Source organism: Hyperolius riggenbachi, chromosome 7 (assembly GCF_040937935.1).
Source record: "Hyperolius riggenbachi isolate aHypRig1 chromosome 7, aHypRig1.pri, whole genome shotgun sequence".
NCBI lineage: Eukaryota > Metazoa > Chordata > Amphibia > Anura > Hyperoliidae > Hyperolius > Hyperolius riggenbachi.
The window spans coordinates 310,485,469-310,506,333 of NC_090652.1; the positions used below are offsets into that span (position 1 = coordinate 310,485,469).

At 43.9% G+C, this 20,865-nt stretch overlaps 1 protein-coding gene across 1 annotated transcript; it reads left to right on the plus strand.

The window, feature by feature from the left end:
• The first annotated feature begins 10,403 nt into the window (after positions 1-10,403).
• On the plus strand, positions 10,404-11,348 carry LOC137526194 (taste receptor type 2 member 40-like). The gene has a single exon (XM_068247412.1). The coding sequence runs from the start codon at positions 10,404-10,406 to the stop codon at positions 11,346-11,348; it is 945 nt and encodes a 314-aa protein (XP_068103513.1).
• The last annotated feature ends 9,517 nt before the right edge of the window (positions 11,349-20,865 follow it).

Here is a 20,865-nt window from a genome sequence, read left to right on the forward strand (position 1 = left end):
CAGTCTGGTGGCCTTGTGGAACACATCTCAAAAATAACATTTGTGAGATTAGTAAAAATGAACTATGTCCATGAATAGAACTATGTAGGATGGGAGTGTTACATTCCTTTTTTTTCTTCTCTTGTTTTTCTCTTCTCTTTTCCCCTTCCTTCTGTTTCAGATGTTCTTTTTCTAGATACAGTGAGTTTATAATAATGTGGTAATATTATTTTAGCAATATATTTTGACTATTATAGTTGCAAACCATGATGCGATTTAGTGTCCTTAATGGAAAAAGCATTGTGATGAAGCCAGTGTATCCAGTTGGGCTCGAATTTGGATCATCTGATCACACAATAACATAAAAGGAAAATCTCCCACCCCGAGATTTGATTAGTCTATTTACATTTCATATTTGCACAATAATTTGCATAATTCTATATCAGGAAAGAATAGCAAAATCCACATGTCATATTTATTTGCACGTCAATGGCAATCCCTACTAACTAATGAGGACTTTGGTACATTTAATTTAGGCAAGACATTGACATGTAATTTAAAAAAATATATATACTGGCAGTCTAAAGGTTAAACCTACATGGAAAACTGCAAAAATGCCCAGTTCTGCTTTCCTTGAATTTCCACTAAAGCTATTCACTCATGCAGAAGGTAAGGAATTTTGGCAAACAAAATTGTTACCAATGCAGGAGGCAAACTATGGTGATTTTAAGTCTTTTTAGGGATGCAATAGACTTGAATTTGCCTCTGATGTGGCTTTTCATGTGGGCTTCGCATGGAGCCAGAAGTTGAGTGAAAGATTGCTACCACTGCCCATAAATTCCTGCAATGGAGGGGTGGAGCACAGAAATGTTCCCGAGGACCGTGATGAAGGAGTCAAACCTCCCTCCCTGCATCTGAATCCCTGGGCTCGAAGTGTGATAACTCAGTTATCACATGTAAAGGCTTTGCACATGCAATGTATAATTATCACGTGCTCAGTTTCATTTTCACGTGCTAAGTATCATTATCACATGAAGTCACTGCAGATCACGCAAACGGAATGTAGATCATGAATTATTGCTGTATACAGTACATAAAGCGACAGTGTATAACCTATACTGGGGGCACCTATACCTTGCTAACCTATACTGGGGAACCTATGCCTGGCTAACCAATATTGGGGCACCTATGGCTGGCTAACCTATATGGGAACACCTATACCTGGCTAACTTATACTGAGGGCACCTAAACCTGGGTAACCTATACTGTGGCACCTATACCTGCTAACCTATACCGATGGCACCTACACTTGGCTAACCTATACTGGGGGACCTATACCTGGCTAACCTATGGTGGGGTCATGTACAGCTGGCTAACCTATACTCAGGGCACCTATACCTTGCTATATGGGCTCCCTATACAAAACTTGGCTATCGAGGGGGGGCGAGGGGCTGCACAATTTTTACACCCTCACCCTGGGAGCAATTTAGCCTAGAAACAGTCCTGATCTGGTTCAGAAAGCAAAAAGAGTACAGTTCTGTTTTATTAATATAGAGCTTAAGGCCTGAAAGAAGTCACTGTGTTTAGATGGTTTGGTATATGAGGGGTTAAGGAGAAAGAGCTGTACAGGTTTTGTTTAGGATTATCAATCGAGCAGCAGGCTCAAATCCATTTAATCTTTGAGTCACTGTTGAAACAGCTGGTATGCAAATTTGCAACCAGCACTTGCAGATGCACATCAAACTATAATATTTCACATACTAGAAATCTAAAACCATAACATGCATCTTGATCATATCATCATCATCATCATCATCATGTCTCAAACTGAAGACATCTTTTTCTCAGCATTACCGTTGTGCAGGTTGTACTGGGACTTTCTATAAACAGTTAAATCATGCTCTTCAACTTTAAAAGCTTGAAGAAAGGGCAAAGCTGTAATGCCATCACTCATATCTACTTTGCCATAGGGCTGGTCAATGTTTTCATGCAGTCACTGTTCATATAATAGCACCAAATGTCTTCTTCTGTCTTTTGGCCTACCTTGTTTAATTTAAAGGAAAAAAACTTTTGTTGTAACTGTTTTAATTATGTTTTTCACACATTGCAGCTGCTGGCTGACTGGCTGGCTGTGTGCGTACTACTGTGTCACCATTGTCAACACCAGCCATTGTAATGTTCATATGTAGGCATGGTTGGAAATGCCAATTTCAGAACCCGAGAAAATTCCTATTTCTGTAAATGCCGATTCCTGATACCCCAATGTTCCGACGGATTTCCAATTTCCGATTAGGCAGAATTTTTTTTGCCATGTTTGTTAATAATTTTAGGTAATTTAAAAAAGGTTATTTTTTATACAATCCATAGTACAGTCTGATTTGGAAATATGTGGCAGTATGCAAAACTTTACCACAGAAATCCAAAAAACAGAGAAATACACTGAATGAATCAAGGCCATAGTCTGGATCCAGTGGTTTTTTTTTTTTTATATGATACTTATTTTTTGTATTAAATTGATAATAAAAATGACTTTTTTTTAATTATACTATTGTTATTGTGCATATACATAAACTTATGTGGGTCTTTATAAACTGTAAAGTACAAAAAAACCTTTTAATTTTTCCTTACATGTGTTCAGAGTGTGAGTGATACTATTGAAATTCTGCTACTCTACAAGCCCAGCATTGCAATTTTACAACATCCTCCCCAAAAGTTACTAAAATGTCAAAATAAAAACAAACACTGATTTAGGCATCACAAGCCTCCTATAACAACATGTGAAAGGTTGAAAAAAAATGTTGATGTTTTTTTCTATATTTGGGTCTCTGGGGGTTAAACCAATCTCAAGGCTCAGAAAAACTCAGTAGCATCCGAGTTTTGTAATTGGTTTAAAATTACTGCAGAAATCTGAATTCCACTGTAAAATTTTGCATCCTCTGATTGGTCCAATGCTTCCGAATTGTTTTGCCTAAAAAATTTCCTAAAGTTGCTTCAATGTGGCATTCCGACGGATTCCCAATTTCCGAATGCTGATTTCTGATTACCGCTGCAGAAAGCCAGTTTCTAATTGGTAACTTTGAAATTGGCATTCTGATGGAGTTTTCTTATGATCCCTATTCAGAAGAACCCCGTCATCCTCCCTGCCACGTATTCTTCTTCAGACTGCAGAAATTATGTCAGGTTCCATGAGCCTTCCCCGAATCCCTGTACATAAATGACGCATGTGGTTTTGCAAATATAACGTCAGACCAACAGTACACTGAAAACTTTAAACTATAACTCTTTGTTGTCTACCCTTTACGTTGGCTTTTCACCTCCACAGTGACTCTCATAAGACATATGGATATGACTCTCATAAGGATATGGAGACTCTGGATACGCTTGTCCTAATGTCCAAACTCCAATCAAGAACCATGATTCTTGCATCCTTCAACATCTATGTTTTTGAACTCATGCTCTTTGTGTCAATACAAAATCCCTCTCCAGATCCCATAAACAAAATTGAATGGTTTATTGTCATGTTTTCCATCGGTGAAAGGTCTCATTACTATGAAGGTCTCATTATTATCCAGGCCATTCCTAAGCAGGGCCAGATTTGTACCTTCTACCACCCAAGGCCCATTGTCACCAGCCGCTAGAGATGTCACGAACCTCCGAAGGATATGGATTTTTCCTTTTAAAATAATACCAGTTGCCTGAATCGCCTGCTGATCCTGTGTCTCTAATACTTTTAGCCACAGCCCCTGAACAAGCATGCAGATCAGGTGCTTTGACTCAAGTCAGACTGGATTAGCTGCATGCTTGTTTCAGGGTGTGATTCAGCCACTATTGCAGTCACAGAGATCAGCTGGACTGCCAGGCAACTGGTATTGTTTACAGGAAACATCCATGTCACTCTCAGTTAAGCTAATTCCAACAGAGAAAGAACATGTGTGCATCAACCAAGTGAACCTGACAAATCTGGCTTTGCAAATTTGGCCTATTGGCTAATCACGAGACATTGCTCATGCAAATAAGCATTTGCTTTCGCATGCCTAAATATGCAGGGTCAAAAACCAAAAACCGCAAAACAATCACCCTGCGGGAATTAGTTCATGCTATACAGCACTATCCAGGGGTGCCACGAGGAGGCTTCCCATTGCCCCCATACAACCGGGGCCCAGGCACTCTCACCGCCTGGAACCCACACAGCGGCACCCCGGAGGTGGAGGCTGGGGGGTGCAGGCGATCTCCCCAGCGTGGCCAGCGCCGGGAAGAGCCGCCCGCACACACCTCCCAAGATTAAAAACAGGCACTTACCTCAACGTCCATTGCGTTCTGCTATATGCGCATAACCTGGGCGCGACACATAAGGGGAGGACAGGAGCAAATAGCCTGCTCCAGGGCTCTCACCTCCTAAAACAAGCCACTCACTACCTGCCCTCAGAAAGAAGAAATGCAATGCTAATTACAACAGAGAGAAAATGTGTGCATCAACCAAGTGAACCTGACAAATCTGGCTTTGCAAATTTGGCCTATTGGCTAATCACGAGACATTGCTCATGCAAATAAGCATTTGCTTTCGCATGCCTAAATATGCAGGGTCAAAAACCAAAAACCGCAAAACAATCGCCCTGCGGGAATTAGTTCATGCTATACAGCACTATCCAGGGGCGCCACGAGGAGGCTTCCCATTGCCCCCATACAACCGGGGGGCCGCGGGGGTCCCAGGCACTCTCACCGCCTGGAACCCACACAGCGGCACCCCGGAGGTGGAGGCTCGGGGGTGCAGGCGATCTCCCCAGCGTGGCCAGCGCCGGGAAGAGCCGCCCGCACACACCCCCCAAGATTAAAAACAGGCACTTACCTCAACGTCCATTGCGTTCTGCTATATGCGCATAACCTGGGCGCGACACATAAGGGGCGGACAGGCGCAAATAGCCCTGCTCCAGGGCTCTCACCTCCTAAAACAAGCCACTCACTACCTGCCCTCAGAAAGAAGAAATGCAGTGCTAATTCCAACAGAGAAAGAACATGTGTGCATCAACCAAGTGAACCTGACAAATCTGGCTTTGCAAATTTGGCCTATTGGCTAATCACGAGACATTGCTCATGCAAATAAGCATTTGCTTTCGCATGCCTAAATATGCAGGGTCAAAAACCAAAAACCGCAAAACAATCGCCCTGCGGGAATTAGTTCATGCTATGCAGCACTATCCAGGGGCGCCACGAGGAGGCTTCCCATTGCCCCCATACAACCGGGGGGCCGCGGGGGTCCCAGGCACTCTCACCGCCTGGAACCCACACAGCGGCACCCCGGAGGTGGAGGCTGGGGGGTGCAGGCGATCTCCCCAGCGTGGCCAGCGCCGTGAAGAGCCGCCCGCACACACCTCCCAAGATTAAAAACAGGCACTTACCTCAACGTCCATTGCATTCTGCTATATGCGCATAACCTGGGCGCGACACATAAGGGGCGGACAGGCGCAAATAGCCTGCTCCAGGGCTCTCACCTCCTAAAACAAGCCACTCACTACCTGCCCTCAGAAAGAAGAAATACAATGCTAATTCCAACAGAGAAAGAACATGTGTGCATCAATCAAGTGAACCTGACAAATCTGGCTTTGCAAATTTGGCAAATAAGCATTTACTTTCGCATGCCTAAATATGCAGGGTCAAAAACCAAAAACCGCAAAACAATCGCCCTGCGGGAGTTAGTTCATGCTATACAGCACTATCCAGGGGCGCCACGAGGAGGCTTCCCATTGCCCCCTCACTCTCAGTTAAGGTTCCCTTTAAGCAACCTAATGTTTCTATTGCATTGAGCATAAAAAGTAAATGCCAGGCCAGCTTCAGTTACTACTGTTGTGGAACAGCGGTTAGGGTGACTTGCCCACCACACAGTGAGACTTGGGTTCGGTTCCCAGCCGTGGTATGTAAACTGGTTTTTGAAATAGTATAATTCCCTGGCAGATGAGACTTTCCTCCCTCCAGTAGGAGGGTGGAGGGAGGCAGCTGTCCCTTAACTAATTAGTGTAGGCAGACAAGTGAGTGAAATGGCATAAGGACCTTGCTTGGAGGAGGGAGGAGGGAGGGAGGGAGGGGGGGTGAGCCTCTAGCAAGTGCGTGAAATGGCATAAGGACCTTGCTAGGAGGAGGAGGAGGAGGAGGGAGGGAGGGTGGACCTCCAGCATTGTGTTTGGCAATAATGTGACTGCTGACTGTGTTGTAGAGGGTCAAAATTTTGCTCAAAAGAGCATTATGGGGCGAATCGAACTTCCGCAAAAGTTCGCCTGGTGCAAAGTTCGCCTGAAACCGTTCGCCGGCGAACAGTTCGCTACATCTCTACCAGCCCCCCCCCCCCCCCTGACAACAGCATCTCAACTCCCCCAAACTTAAAAACACTTTTCACCACACAAAAAGTCTTCAAGTGAACCTGACCCAAAATGAAAATTAAAAACAAAAAAAAAATGCCCTTAATAGAGCCTTCCCATGCCCATAATTACTGCACTGAGACCCTCTGAACATATTCAGACCCTCTACTTCCTTGTGGCTGTGCTCCTTTTTGAGTGCAACCGTACTGGGTCTTCGTGAGCATGGTCCATACATGCCCAAAAGCCTTCTGTGCTTGTCTGTTTCCTCTGTGTAGAAGTGACTTTGTGCCAAAGGGAATGTGAGGACCCCATACTCGTTCATGCCCAGTACAGTTACACTTGTACATGGGAGCGCAGCCACAAGAAAAAATAGAGTCATGGGCAGCAATGGGGGCTAAGTATGTTCATGACACCCCAATATAGGTAGCCAGATCCTGTCCACCCTTTTAGTATAGGTAGACAGGTGCCCCCTCCCCCTTAGTGTAGGTAGTCAGACGCTGGCACCCCCCTTCCTTTCCCCCAGTATAGGTAGCCTGATGCTGTCCCCTGATGTCCCCAAATTAGTTTTGGTAGTCAGATGCTGCCCCCCCCCCCCCGATTAGTATAAATAGCCAAATGCTGCCCCCTACCCAATAGTATAGGTAGCCTGATGCTGTCCCTGTCACCCCCCATTAGTATAGGTAATCAGATGCTTACCCCCCTTGGCCCCTACCCCTTAGGTGGCCAAAGGCTGCCCCCCTTAGTATAGGTAGTCAGATGCTGCGTCTCCTTCCCCCCCCCACACTTTATAGGAAGTCAGATGCTTTCCCTCCTAACCCCCACCCCCCTTTGATATATGTAGCCAATAAGCCAAATACTGCCCCCCACAGTACAGGTAGTCAGATGTCCCCCCTTTAGTATAGGTAGACAAACTCTGACACCTCCCCCCAGTTTAGCTAACCCGATGCTGTGCCCCCCTCCCCCAGTATAGGTAGGCAGATGCTGGGCACCCTGCCCCCCCTTCCCAGTATAGGCATCTAGATTCTGTCCCGTGTCACCCACCACCACCTGCAGAGGAAGAAGCTGCCTGGTGTGGATGTTTACTATCCCCCCTTTCCTTGCGAAGCAGAATCGCTCACCTCTCACCAAGCTTCCTCTGTCAGCCGCCGCCATGCTTTGCTCCCTCCTGCTGGCGATTCCCCTGCATAGGACTCGTCGGTAATATGCCAGCAAGTCACATGTGAGGGAGACGCAAGCAGGAGAAAGTGAAGCACGGCGGCAGCTGACAGAGGAAGCCTCGGCGCTGGAAGCCTGGTGAGAGGTGAGCGATTCTGCTTCCGCTCTCTGGGGAAGGATGAGGGGGGGGGGCGGATCGGTTGGTTGGCGGCGGCTGAGCTGATTGATCCAGCCACTGCCCGCCTCAGGAAGTCGCTTGCCGCTGCCCAGGTCTCCAGAAGAGAGCCTGCATGCAGCCTACTACTGGCAGCTGTAGTAGTGAAGGGACAGCTGAGGACTTCCTGGAGCGGTTCTCGGAGCTGGTGACAAGTGTAGTCAACTTGTCACCACCACCCGCCCCACAGATGCTGGTGAATTCTGGCACCCTAGGAACCGGCCTTGGGGGCCTTCCCACAAATCCGGCCTTGTTCCTAAGTTAATCCTCCTCCTCCTTATTATTATTATCAGTTGGTTTTGGTTCGCTTTAAGCAATAACAGTTGCTTGGCAGCTCTGCTGATGTATTTAGCTACAGTAGTGTCTGAATCACATCTGGAACAGGCATGCAGATAATCTTGTCAGATCTGACAATAATGTTGGAAACACCTGATGTGCTGCCTGCTTGTTCAGGGCCTAGAGCTAAAGGTATTAGAGGCAGAGGATCAGCAAGGCTGCCAAGCAACTGGTATTGCTTAAAAGGTAATGCAGATGGCAGTTTCCATATACCTCTCACTTGAGTTGTCCTTTAAGTCAGCTGTATTGACTTCTAACTGACAAAATCATGTAAATTAGAGATGTCAGGAGGAAGCATAGTTACACACATTATTTAATCCTTCTAGGTCTATCGGTACAGGAGGACTAATGTAATGAACTTCATTTTTTGTTGTATATTTGAGAACTTTAATAAACTGTTTAGAAAACAGATCAATTCAGAAGGCAGAAACAGTGTAATTATTTTGTCCATATCAAATTTAAAGGGGCACTACGGTGAAAAATTTTAAAATTTAAAATATGTGTAAACATAGACAGATAAGTAGTACGTTTTTTCCAGAGTAAAATGAGCCATACATTACTTTTCTCCTATGTTGCTGTCACTTACAGTAGGTAGTAGAAATCTGTCAGAAGCAACAGGTTTTGGACTAGTCCATCTCTTCATAGGGGATTCTCAGCAAGGATTTTATTCTTTGTAAAGATATTCCCTAAAAAGGATTTTAACAATGATGCTGGCCAGCTTCCCTGCTCACTACACACTTTTTTGGCAGTTGGACGGAGCAACTGCCATTCACTAAGTGCTTTTAAAAATAAATATCTCTCTGAGAATCCCCTATAAAGAAATGGACTAGTCCAAAACCTGTTGCTTCTGTCAGATTTCTACTAATTACTGTAAGTGACAGCAACATAGGAGAAAAGTAACTTATGGCTCATTGTACTCTGGAAAAAAAACATACTTCTTATTTGTATATATTTACACATATTTGAAATTTTACAGTTTTTCATCATAGTGCCCCTTTAACCACTTAAGTCTATATGGATGGATATATCCTAGCAGATAGACTGTGCTGCTGCCGCTGATTGAAGCGTGCTCCCGCTGCCTGCCATTACCCCCCAGATCAGTGAATGGGAATATAATTCCCATTCACCAATCTAAGTCCCCCACAGAAAACCCGATGCTTTCTAATTGGAGAGTGCAGTATTTCTGCCAAAAATAAAATGTACAGCCTCCTTATAGTTCCTGGTAGCGTGATCGCACGCTCCAGGACTTTTTTGACTGTGGCCATTTTGTGGCCAAATAGTAAACTGCACCCACATACATTTTTTAAATAAATAATTACATTATATTACATCAAAAATTAGCTGTTTACCTCCCAAACTAAAATTACCCAAATACATTTTTTAATTAAAAAATAAATTAAAAAAATTACAATAAAAAAAAAACAACTACATAAATAGTTACCTAAGGGTTTGAACTTTTTAAATATGCATGTCAAGAGAGTGTCTTATTAACGCAAATTGAAAAAAATGCACCTTTATTTCTAAATAAAATATCGGCGCCATAAATTGTGATAGGGACATCATTTAAAAGGTGTAATAAGCGGGACAAATGGGCAAATAAAATACATGGGTTTTAATTACGGTAGCATGTATTAATTTTAAACTATAATGGCCAAAAACTGAGAAATAATGATTTTTTTTCATTTCTTTCTTAATCTTCCTGTTAAAATGGATTTAGAAAAAGTAATTCTTAGCAAAGTGTACAACTCAAAGAAAGCCTAATTAGTGGTGGAAAAAAACAAAATATAGATCAATTAATTGTGATTAGTAGCGATTAAGTTATTGGCAAATGAATGTGAGGTGAACGTTGCTCGGATGCATATGATTTTCGACGCTGTAGGCTGAAGTGGTTAAGAAGCAACTAGACATGAAAGAAGAGATATCATTCAGACATTTAGGGCAAGTTCACAGTGATCGGTTGCACTGCAGAATAATTCTACATGTCAGGTCACTGCCTATACAATACTACGGGCCTGTTTACAGTACTGTGCTGTAACTGATTGCATTATTCTAACTTGCTGCATGAAGGCGTTGTATTAAAGTCTATGTCCAGTCTCCCATTGCGGTTCCCTCTCATTATAACGCATGGTTTATGCATGGTTTATGCAACTGACCCCATTGAACTTTCCCTTAGGCATTTTAGGCAAAAAACAAAGCACAAGTTTAATCCTATTCTATCCTTTGAGCACCGGAGACACATGAAAATAGGAAAGGAGTCTGAAATGGAAATTAGTGACTAATATGTGCAGAATATTTGCATCTGAATGTAAAAATGTACCTTTCAGAGGTCTTAAAAACTTTAAACAGCGTCTACTGAACGTATCATCATAATGGCTGAAGCGACACAACTCATTTTTGTCACCATCGTTACCATCGTGCAAGTTGTTGGGCTGTCCTTGAACATTCTCATTGTGTTCCTCAACTTGAAAAGCTTGAAAAATGACCCCGCTACTAATGCTACCACTCTGATCTATCTTGCTATGGGGGTGGTCAATGTGTTCCTGCAATTGCAGTTCATGGTACAGAACTTCCTCTCTGTATTTTGTCCCCTCTGGGTTTTTGTTGGGGCTTTGGCTTTGGCTTTCATTGCTTTTAATGTGACGTGCATGCATTGCAGCTTCTGGCTGACGGGCTGGCTGTGTGCTTACTATTGTATCACTATAGTCAACTCCAGCCATCGTCTCATTGTTGTGTTGAAAAGAGTCATCTCGTCCTTCCTGCCACATATTCTTCTCCTGACTGTAGTTGGTGCAACTGTCCTAAGTGTCCCCTGCATCTGGATGTTGGAAATAATACGTGAGATACACCTTCAATCCAACGGTACACTGGAAACCTCAGTTACTACAGAAAAACTTCATATGAATCCCACATACGTAGTAATAGCAGCTCTGCTGGGTAGTTGTCTGCCCTTTACAATGGCTGTTATATCCACTGGAGTCACAGCATTTGCTCTTATAAGACATATAAAAGCAATGAAACACAATGTCTCTGGAGACAATCGTCCCAACAGCCAAACCCTCATTGATGCAACAAGAACCATGGTTTTGTTTCTCACAACCTCCATAATCTGCTGTAGTTTTGAACTTGTATTTTTTACATCAGAAAAAGGGTCTTCTTACGACTCTTTAACCTTGACTGGATGGTTTATCCTTTCATGTTTTCCATCCACAGAAGCCATTATCATTATCCAGGCCAGTCCAAAGCTGAGGAAGGCAATAATAGAGAAATTGTGTTTTTGGCAAGGAGGCAATGATGGAATGTGTAATAACACATAGAAGAAGGTAACCGTTCTTACCAAATTATGAGGTTAAAAGAATAGAAGTGTGTATTTAGAGGTTATATATATTTTTCAAATGTTGTGAGCTAGTGTTAGATTTAAGAGAACATTTCTAAGTGTCATGAATTAATGTTCATGAATATTATTATTATTACTGTTGATCGTGGTTGTGTTACTATGATTTTTTTTCCCTTTCAACAAATGTAAATGTGTAAATTGATTTTTATGGCAAATATTGTGTCAGTGACTTTTTACTAAAACAATTTTTCACAAGACAGCAGCAGTCTACTCATGTGGTGCTTCTAACTTCATGTGCACTGCCTGTCTACAGCATCTGGCTAACACAACACTTAAAATATCATGCTGAATTGGAGTGAAGGCTGCCAAGATCAGAACTGCATGTAGAAGAGGTCACAGATTTCCCAAATTTCAAGAATTAGCATAGGATTTTAGAGAATATTTTGAGACATTGGCCTCAATTCACTAATCTTATCTCCTGTCTTTAATAACATTTCTAGTGTTATTATCATGGTGATAAGGCATGTAGTATTCACTAAACAATTTACCTCAGGAAGACCTAAACTTAACTCTTCTGTCTTTAAGTTAAGGAGAGATCTCTTAAGAGGATGTTAATTAACTGCATGTGAAAATAACTACAGAGGAGATAACTTAAGAACTGAAGTTATAAGATAACGCTCTCACTGTGGAAAATCTCTACACCTTAATAAGGCAAGATCAATGTGTGGGGATAAGTTTTCTCTTGCCTTATTATCACTTAGTGATTGGCCATTGGCCTCAATTCACTAAGATCATGCTGGTGATAATAAGGCATGAAATGTATCTCCACACATCGATTGGTATGTTCAGTGTTAATTCACTTAATAAGTTATTTTAAGGATTGAAATGTTAGCTTTAGAGATCTCTCCTTAATTTAAAGACAGAAGAGTTAACTTTAGGTTTGCCTGAGGTAAAATGTTTCCTGAATACTGCATGCCTTATCACCATGGTGATAACTCTAGAAACAGCTCAGAAACGTTACGAAAGACAGGAGATAAGCTTAGTGATTTGAGGCCAATATGCTTTATAAGTGATCATGATGATGATGATTCTTGTTGCTATTTTCTACCATAATCATTTTTATGCAAGGCAGCATTATCATATTTTATGAAATTATCATGAAATGATTTAAAGTGGAATTTTACATGTGTGAATAAAACAGAATTTGACGAAGAATGTGACAATAACAACAGCAAAAAAACTAAATAAACAAAAAAAAAACACATAAAAAAACATGTCTAACAAAACATTAGGACATAGAAGCTATGCAAGTGTATTGCATATAAATTGATCTTTTTGAAAAATAATAATATTGCCATTACTTGAAAGTAGAACATGATCAAATGTTGTCATTGATTTATTGTATCTTTATTTTATTTATTTTCTATTTCTTGCTAAAACAATAGTTCACAAGACAGCAGCTGTCTGTTTATATAAATAATACCTGCTGCATTTTACCCAGTGTGCACTGCTTGTCTGCAGCAAAGGGTTAAGTGAAAATGGATTTTGTTTTTTAGTGAAAATTAAAATTTTACTAAATTTCAATGAACATTCTTTATTTTTTTAATGTAAACTTATGAACAGAAATGCAAACTTATTTGCACAAAATTTTAAAGAAAATCTGTAACGAAAAAACGTCTCCTAGGAGTACTCACCTCGGGTGGGGGAAGCCTCCGGATCCTATTGAGGCTTCCCCCGTCCTCCTCGGTCCCACGGTGGTGGCAAAAATCCTCCTGGAGTGGCAGTGATGTAAATATTTACCTTTTGGCTCCAGCGCAGGCACAGTATCCGCTCCTTCCCACGGAGATAGGCGGAAATAGTCGATCTCAGTCGGGCCGCTCTACTGCACAGGTGCAAGTCTCCTGCAAGTCTCCAGCGCCTGTGCAGTAGAGTGGACCCAACTGGGATCGGCTATTTCCACCTATCTCCGTCAGAATAGCCGCAACAGCTCCCCCGCTGGAGCCAGGAAAGGTAAATATTGAACAGGCTGTCGGGTCTGTCGGGCCGCTGTTCGGAGGGCTGCAGCGAGACCCCCGTGGGACAGAGGAGGACGGGGGAAGCCTCATTAGGATCCAGAGGCTTCCCCCTCCCGAGGTGAGTACCTCCCAGGGGAGGTTTTTCTTTTACAGTGTCTCTTCAAGAAAAAATTGAATATTTGTGTTAATTTATTTGCAAAAGTCTAAGACATTGCTTTGGATTTAGCTGGAAAAAAATGATGAGCATGTTTTCTAAAATGCTTGTCAAAATTGATGCTCATGCAACTATGCTATTGGAGGAGAATGCTGCAGGAAGGTAAATAGCCAACTTTGCCTCCTGTTGAATTTAGGCCGCATATTTGTGTAAATCCTGCCTTGTGCAAATTTGCCATTTTTGACCGCAAAAAATGCTTTTGTGAAATTGTCCTGCTTATCCCCACTACAGCATCACACTCTGCCCCGCCTACACTAGCAATACTAATAGCAGCTCTACACCTGCACTATATTTCCCACATCCTTCCTAAACACTTAGTTCACTGGCAACTGTAGGGAATAAAATCTGAATGGAAGGGGGAATCCGATTGTAGAAGGAAAGAGGAGCTTCAGGAATATCTCTGTTATCAGTAAGGAAGCTGAGCTCAGGTTTTTCAGAAGGCCTCACTTCCTAAGGCATCTGCAGCAATCCACGAGGATCCTCTGTAATGAAGCAAAACTGACTTAAAGAGAACCCGAGGTGGGTTTGAAGATTATTATCTGCATACAGAGGCTGGATCTGCCTATACAGACCAGCCTCTGTTGCTATCCCAAACCCCCCTAAGGTCCCCCTGCACTCTGCAATTCCTCATAAATCACAGCCACGCTGCTGACAAACAACTTGTCAGAGCTGGCTGTGTTTATCTCTATAGTGTCAGTCTGCTGCTCTCCCCGCCTCCTGCAGAACTCCAGTCCCCGCCTGCATCCCTTCCCTCCCTGCTGATTGGAGGGAAGGGACGGGGGCAGGGACCGGAGCTATGCAGGAGGCGGGGGAGCAGCTGAGACTGACACTACAGATGTAAACACAGCCTCACAGCACGGCTGTGATTTATGAGGGATTGCAGAGTACAGGGGTTTGGGATAGCAAGGCTGGGCTGTATAGGCAGATCCAGCCTCTGTATGCAGATAACATTCTTTAAACACACCTCGGGTTCTCTTTAACAAAATGGCCACCTGTAAGCCATATTGCCACACTCCCTTTGCAATATATATTTTACTCCCAACAACACTAATTCTCTTCTTTCACATGAACTTGCAACAAGGAAATTAAGACATTACACCGAGAGCCTAATATAGTGCAGTATGTACTGGATTGATGTGGGTAATGAGAGGCAAGTATGTAAAGTTATACTCACAAACATGGGTTACCACTAGTGTTGGGCGAACAGTGTTCGCCACTGTTCGGGTTCTGCAGAACATCACCCTGTTCGGGTGATGTTCGAGTTCGGCCGAACACCTTATGGTGTTTGGCCAAACTGTTCGGCCATATGGCCGAACTAAGAGCGCATGGCCGAACGTTACCCGAACGTTTGGCTAGCGCTGTGATTGGCCGAACGGGTCACGTGTAGTGTTGGGCGAACATCTAGATGTTCGGGTTCGGGCCGAACATGGCCGCGATGTTCGGGTGTTCGAGCTGAACTCCGAACATAATGGAAGTCAATGGGGACCCGAACTTTCGTGCTTTGTAAAGCCTCCTTATATGCTACATACCCCAAATTTACAGGGTATGTGCACCTTGGGAGTGGGTACAAGAGGAAAAAAAAATTAGCAAAAAGAGCTTATAGTTTTTGAGAAAATCGATTTTAAAATTTCAAAGGGAAAACTGTCTTTTAAATGCGGGAAATGTCTGTTTTCTTTGCACAGGTAACATGCTTTTTATCGGCATGCAGTCATAAATGTAATACATATAAGAGGTTCCAGGAAAAGGGACCGGTAACGCTAACCCAGCAGCAGCACACGTGATGGAACAGGAGGAGGGTGGCGCAGGAGGAGAAGGCCACGCTTTGAGACACAACAACCCAGGCCTTGCATGAGGACAAGAAGCGTGCGGATAGCAATTTGCATTTTGTCGCCATGCAGTCATAAATGTAATACAGATGAGAGGTTCAATAAACAGGGACCGGAAACGCTAACCCATCACACATGTTCATTGTTCATGTTACTTGGTTGGGGTCCGGGAGTGTTGCGTAGTCGTTTCCAATCCAGAATTGATTCATTTTAATTTGAGTCAGACGGTCTGCATTTTCTGTGGAGAGGCGGATATGCCGCCGATCTGTGACGATGCCTCCGGCAGCACTGAAACAGCGTTCCGACATAACGCTGGCTGCCGGGCAAGCCAGCACCTCTATTGCTTACATTGCCAGTTTGTGCCAGGTGTCTAGCTTCGATACCCAATAGTTGAAGGGTGCAGATGGATTGTTCAACACAGCTACGCCATCTGACATGTATTCCTTGACCATCTTCTCCAGGCGATCGGTGTTGGAGGTGGATCTGCACGCTTGCTGTTCTGTGTGCTGCTGCATGGGTGTCAGAAAATTTTCCCACTCCAAGGACACTGCCGATACCATTCTCTTTTGGGCACTAGCTGCGGCTTGTGTTGTTTGCTGCCCTCCTGGTCGTCCTGGGTTTGCGGAAGTCAGTCTGTCGGCGTACAACTGGCTAGAGGAGGGGGAGGATGTCAATCTCCTCTCTAAAGTCTCCACAAGGGCCTGCTGGTATTCTTCCATTTTGACCTGTCTGGCTCTTTCTTCAAGCAGTTTTGGAACATTGTGTTTGTACCGTGGATCCAGAAGGGTATAAACCCAGTAATTGGTGTTGTCCAGAATGCGCACAATGCGTGGGTCGCGTTCAATGCAGTCCTAGGCCGAAGAACTCATAGCCTAGGGTCACAAAAACCTGTTTATTTGGGCAATTTCAATGGTGGCGAGTCTGACGTACATAAATCGCAGCAATGGCCGTTAGCAACGTCTGAATCTCACGAAATGTCTCATGCAGGTAGAAGAAATATTGTTAGACTTGGGCTCTAAAGATGGGTTCCCTACATCTCTGCAAACCAGAGTTACAGGGCTCCAAATTTGGTAAAATCCCCCATAGGCTTTAATTGGGCCTCCTATTTACAGTTCCAAAATCTCACATCTTTTCAAAGGGCAATTGCTCAGCAGTGGCAAATTTTCTAGCATTGTAGGGACCCTTAGGGGGAACATGACTGGTGAGTTTCGGGCCCCTAGGCCGAAGAGGTCATAGCCTAGGGTCACAAAAACCTGTTTATTTGGGCTATTTCAATGGTAGTGATGGTGACGTACATAAATCTCAGCCATGGCCGTTAGCAACGTCTGAATCTCACGAAATGTCTCATGCAGGTAGAAGACATATTGTTAGACTTGGATTCCAAAGATGGGGTCCCTACATCTCTGCAAACCAGAGTTACAGGGGTCCAAAATTGGTAAAATCCCCCATAGGCTTTCATTGCCTCCCTATTTCACTTTCCAAAATCTCACATCTTTTCAAAGGGCAATTGCTCAGCAGTGGCAAATTTTCTAGCATTGTAGGGACCCTTAGGGGGAACATGACTGGTGAGTTTCAGGCCCCTGGGCCGAAGAGGTCATAGCCTAGGGTCACAAAAACCTATTTATTTGGGCTATTTCAATGGTAGTGATGGTGACGTACATAAATCTCAGCCATGGCCGTTAGCAACGTCTGAATTTCACAAAATGTCTCATGCAGGTAGAAGACATATTGTTAGACTTGGATTCCAAAGATGGGGTCCCTACATCTCTGCAAACCAGAGTTACAGGGGTCCAAAATTGGTCAAATCCCCCATAGGCTTTCATTGGGCCTCCTATTTACATTTCCAAAATCTCACATCTTTTCAAAGGGCAATTGCTCAGCAGTGGCAAATTTTCTAGCATTGTAGGGACCCTTAGGGGGAACATGACTGGTGAGTTTCGGGCCCCTAGGCCGAAGAGGTCATAGCCTAGGGTCACAAAAACCTGTTTATTTGGGATATTTCAATGGTAGTGATGGTGACGTACATAAATCTCAGCCATGGCCGTTAGCAACGTCTGAATCTCACGAAATGTCTCATGCAGGTAGAAGACATATTGTTAGACTTGGATTCCAAAGATGGGGTCCCTACATCTCTGCAAACCAGAGTTACAGGGGTCCAAAATTGGTAAAATCCCCCATAGGATTTCATTGCCTCCCTATTTCACTTTCCAAAATCTCACATCTTTTCAAAGGGCAATGGCTCAGCAGTACCAAATTTTCTAGCATTGTAGGAACCCTTAGGGGGAACATGACTGGTGAGTTTCGGGCCCCTAGGCCGAAGAGGTCATAGCCTAGGGTCACAAAAACCTGTTTATTTGGGCTATTTCAATGGTAGTGATGGTGACGTACATAAATCTCAGCCATGGCCGTTAGCAACGTCTGAATTTCACGAAATGTCTCATGCAGGTAGAAGACATATTGTTAGACTTGGATTCCAAAGATGGGGTCCCTACATCTCTGCAAACCAGAGTTACAGGGGTCCAAAATTGGTAAAATCCCCCATAGGCTTTCATTGGGCCTCCTATTTACCGTTCCAAAATCTCACACCATTTCAAAGGGCAATGGCTCAGCAGTGGCAAAACTCACCAGTCATGATCCCCCTAAGGGTCCCTACAATGCTAGAAAATTTAGTACTGCTGAGCCATTGCCTTTTGAAAAGATGTGAGATTTTGGAAAGTGAAATAGGGAGGCAATGAAAGCCTATGGGGGATTTTACCAATTTTGGACCCCTGTAACTCTGGTTTGCAGAGATGTAGGGACCCCATCTTTGGAATCCAAGTCTAACAATATGTCTTCTACCTGCATGAGACATTTCGTGAAATTCAGACGTTGCTAATGGCCATGGCTGAGATTTATGTACGTCACCATCACTACCATTGAAATAGCCCAAATAAACAGGTTTTTGTGACCCTAGGCTATGACCTCTTCGGCCTAGGGGCCCGAAACTCACCAGTCATGTTCCCCCTAAGGGTCCCTACAATGCTAGAAAATTTGGTACTGCTGAGCCATTGCCCTTTGAAAAGATGTGAGATTTTGGAAAGTGAAATAGGGAGGCAATGAAATCCTATGGGGGATTTTACCAATTTTGGACCCCTGTAACTCTGGTTTGCAGAGATGTAGGGACCCCATCTTTGGAATCCAAGTCTAACAATATGTCTTCTACCTGCATGAGACATTTCGTGAAATTCAGACGTTGCTAACGGCCATGGCTGAGATTTATGTACGTCACCATCACTACCATTGAAATATCCCAAATAAACAGGTTTTTGTGACCCTAGGCTATGACCTCTTCGGCCTAGGGGCCTGAAACTCACCAGTCATGTTCCCCCTAAGGGTCCCTACAATGCTAGAAAATTTGGTACTGCTGAGCCATTGCCCTTTGAAAAGATGTGAGATTTTGGAAAGTGAAATAGGGAGGCAATGAAATCCTATGGGGGATTTTACCAATTTTGGACCCCTGTAAATCTGGTTTGCAGAGATGTAGGGACCCCATCTTTGGAATCCAAGTCTAACAATATGTCTTCTACCTGCATGAGACATTTCGTGAGATTCAGACGTTGCTAACGACCATGGCTGAGATTTATGTACGTCACCATCACTACCATTGAAATAGCCCAAATAAACAGGTTTTTGTGACCCTAGGCTATGACCTCTTCGGCCTAGGGGCCCGAAACTCACCAGTCATGTTCCCCCTGAAGGTCCCTACAATGCTAGAAAATTTGCCACTGCTGAGCAAATGCCCTTTGAAAAGATGTGAGGTTTTGGAACTGTAAATAGGAGGCCCTATGAAAGCCTATGGGGGATTTTACCAATTTTGGACCCCTGTAACTCTGGTTTGCAGAGATGTAGGGACCTCATCTTTGGAATCCAAGTCTAACAATATGTCTTCTACCTGCATGAGACATTTCGTGAAATTCAGACGTTGCTAACGGCCATGGCTGAGATTTATGTACGTCACCATCACTACCATTGAAATAGCCCAAATAAACAGGTTTTTGTGACCCTAGGCTATGACCTCTTCGGCCTAGGGGCCCGAAACTCACCAGTCATGTTCCCCCTGAGGGTCCCTACAATGCTAGAAAATTTGGTACTGCTGAGCCATTGCCCTTTGAAAAGATGTGAGATTTTGGAACTGTAAATAGGAGGCCCAATGAAAGCCTATGGGGGATTTTACCAATTTGGATTCCAAAGATGGGGTCTGCGATTTATGTATGTCAGACTCGCCACCATTGAAATTGCCCAAATAAACAGGTTTTGTGACCCTAGGCTATGACCTCTTCGGCCTAGGACTGCATTGAACGCGACCCACGCATTGTGCGCATTCTGGACAACACCAATTACTGGGTTTATACCCTTCTGGATCCACGGTACAAACACAATGTTCCAAAACTGCTTGAAGAAAGAGCCAGACAGGTCAAAATGGAAGAATACCAGCAGGCCCTTGTGGAGACTTTAGAGAGGAGATTGACATCCTCCCCCTCCTCTAGCCAGTTGTATGCCGACAGACTGACTTCCGCAAACCCAGGACGACCAGGAGGGCAGCAAACAACACAAGCCGCAGCTAGTGCCCAAAAGGGAATGGTATCGGCAGTGTCCTTGGAGTGGGAAAATTTTCTGACACCCATGCAGCAGCACACAGAACAGCAAGCGTGCAGATCCACCTCCAACACCGATCGCCTGGAGAAGATGGTCAAGGACTACATGTCAGATGGCGTAGCTGTGTTGAACAATCCATCTGCACCCTTCAACTATTGGGTATCGAAGCTAGACACCTGGCACAAACTGGCAATGTACGCAATAGAGGTGCTGGCTTGCCCGGCAGCCAGCGTTATGTCGGAACGCTGTTTCAGTGCTGCCGGAGGCATCGTCACAGATCGGCGGCGTATCCGCCTCTCCACAGAAAATGCAGACCGTCTGACTCAAATTAAAATGAATCAATCCTGGATTGGAAACGACTACGCAACACTCCCGGACCCCAACCAAGTAACATGAACAATGAACATGTGTGATGGGTTAGCGTTTCCGGTCCCTGTTTATTGAACCTCTCATCTGTATTACATTTATGACTGCATGGCGACAAAATGCAAATTGCTATCCGCACGCTTCTTGTCCTCATGCAAGGCCTGGGTTGTTGTGTCTCAAAGCGTGGCCTTCTCCTCCTGCGCCACCCTCCTCCTGTTCCATCACGTGTGCTGCTGCTGGGTTAGCGTTACCGGTCCCTTTTCCTGGAACCTCTTATATGTATTACATTTATGACTGCATGCCGACAAAAAGCATGTTACCTGTGCAAAGAAAACAGACATTTCCCGCATTTAAAAGACAGTTTTCCCTTTGAAACTTTAAAATCGATTTTCTCAAAAACTATAAGCTCTTTTTGCTAAAAAAAATTTTCCTCTTGTACCC

Excerpts from the sequence above, each read along its gene's own strand:
- LOC137526194 (XM_068247412.1), top strand. The coding sequence starts at position 10,404 with ATGGCTGAAGCGACACAACTCATTTTTGTCACCATCGTTACCATCGTG.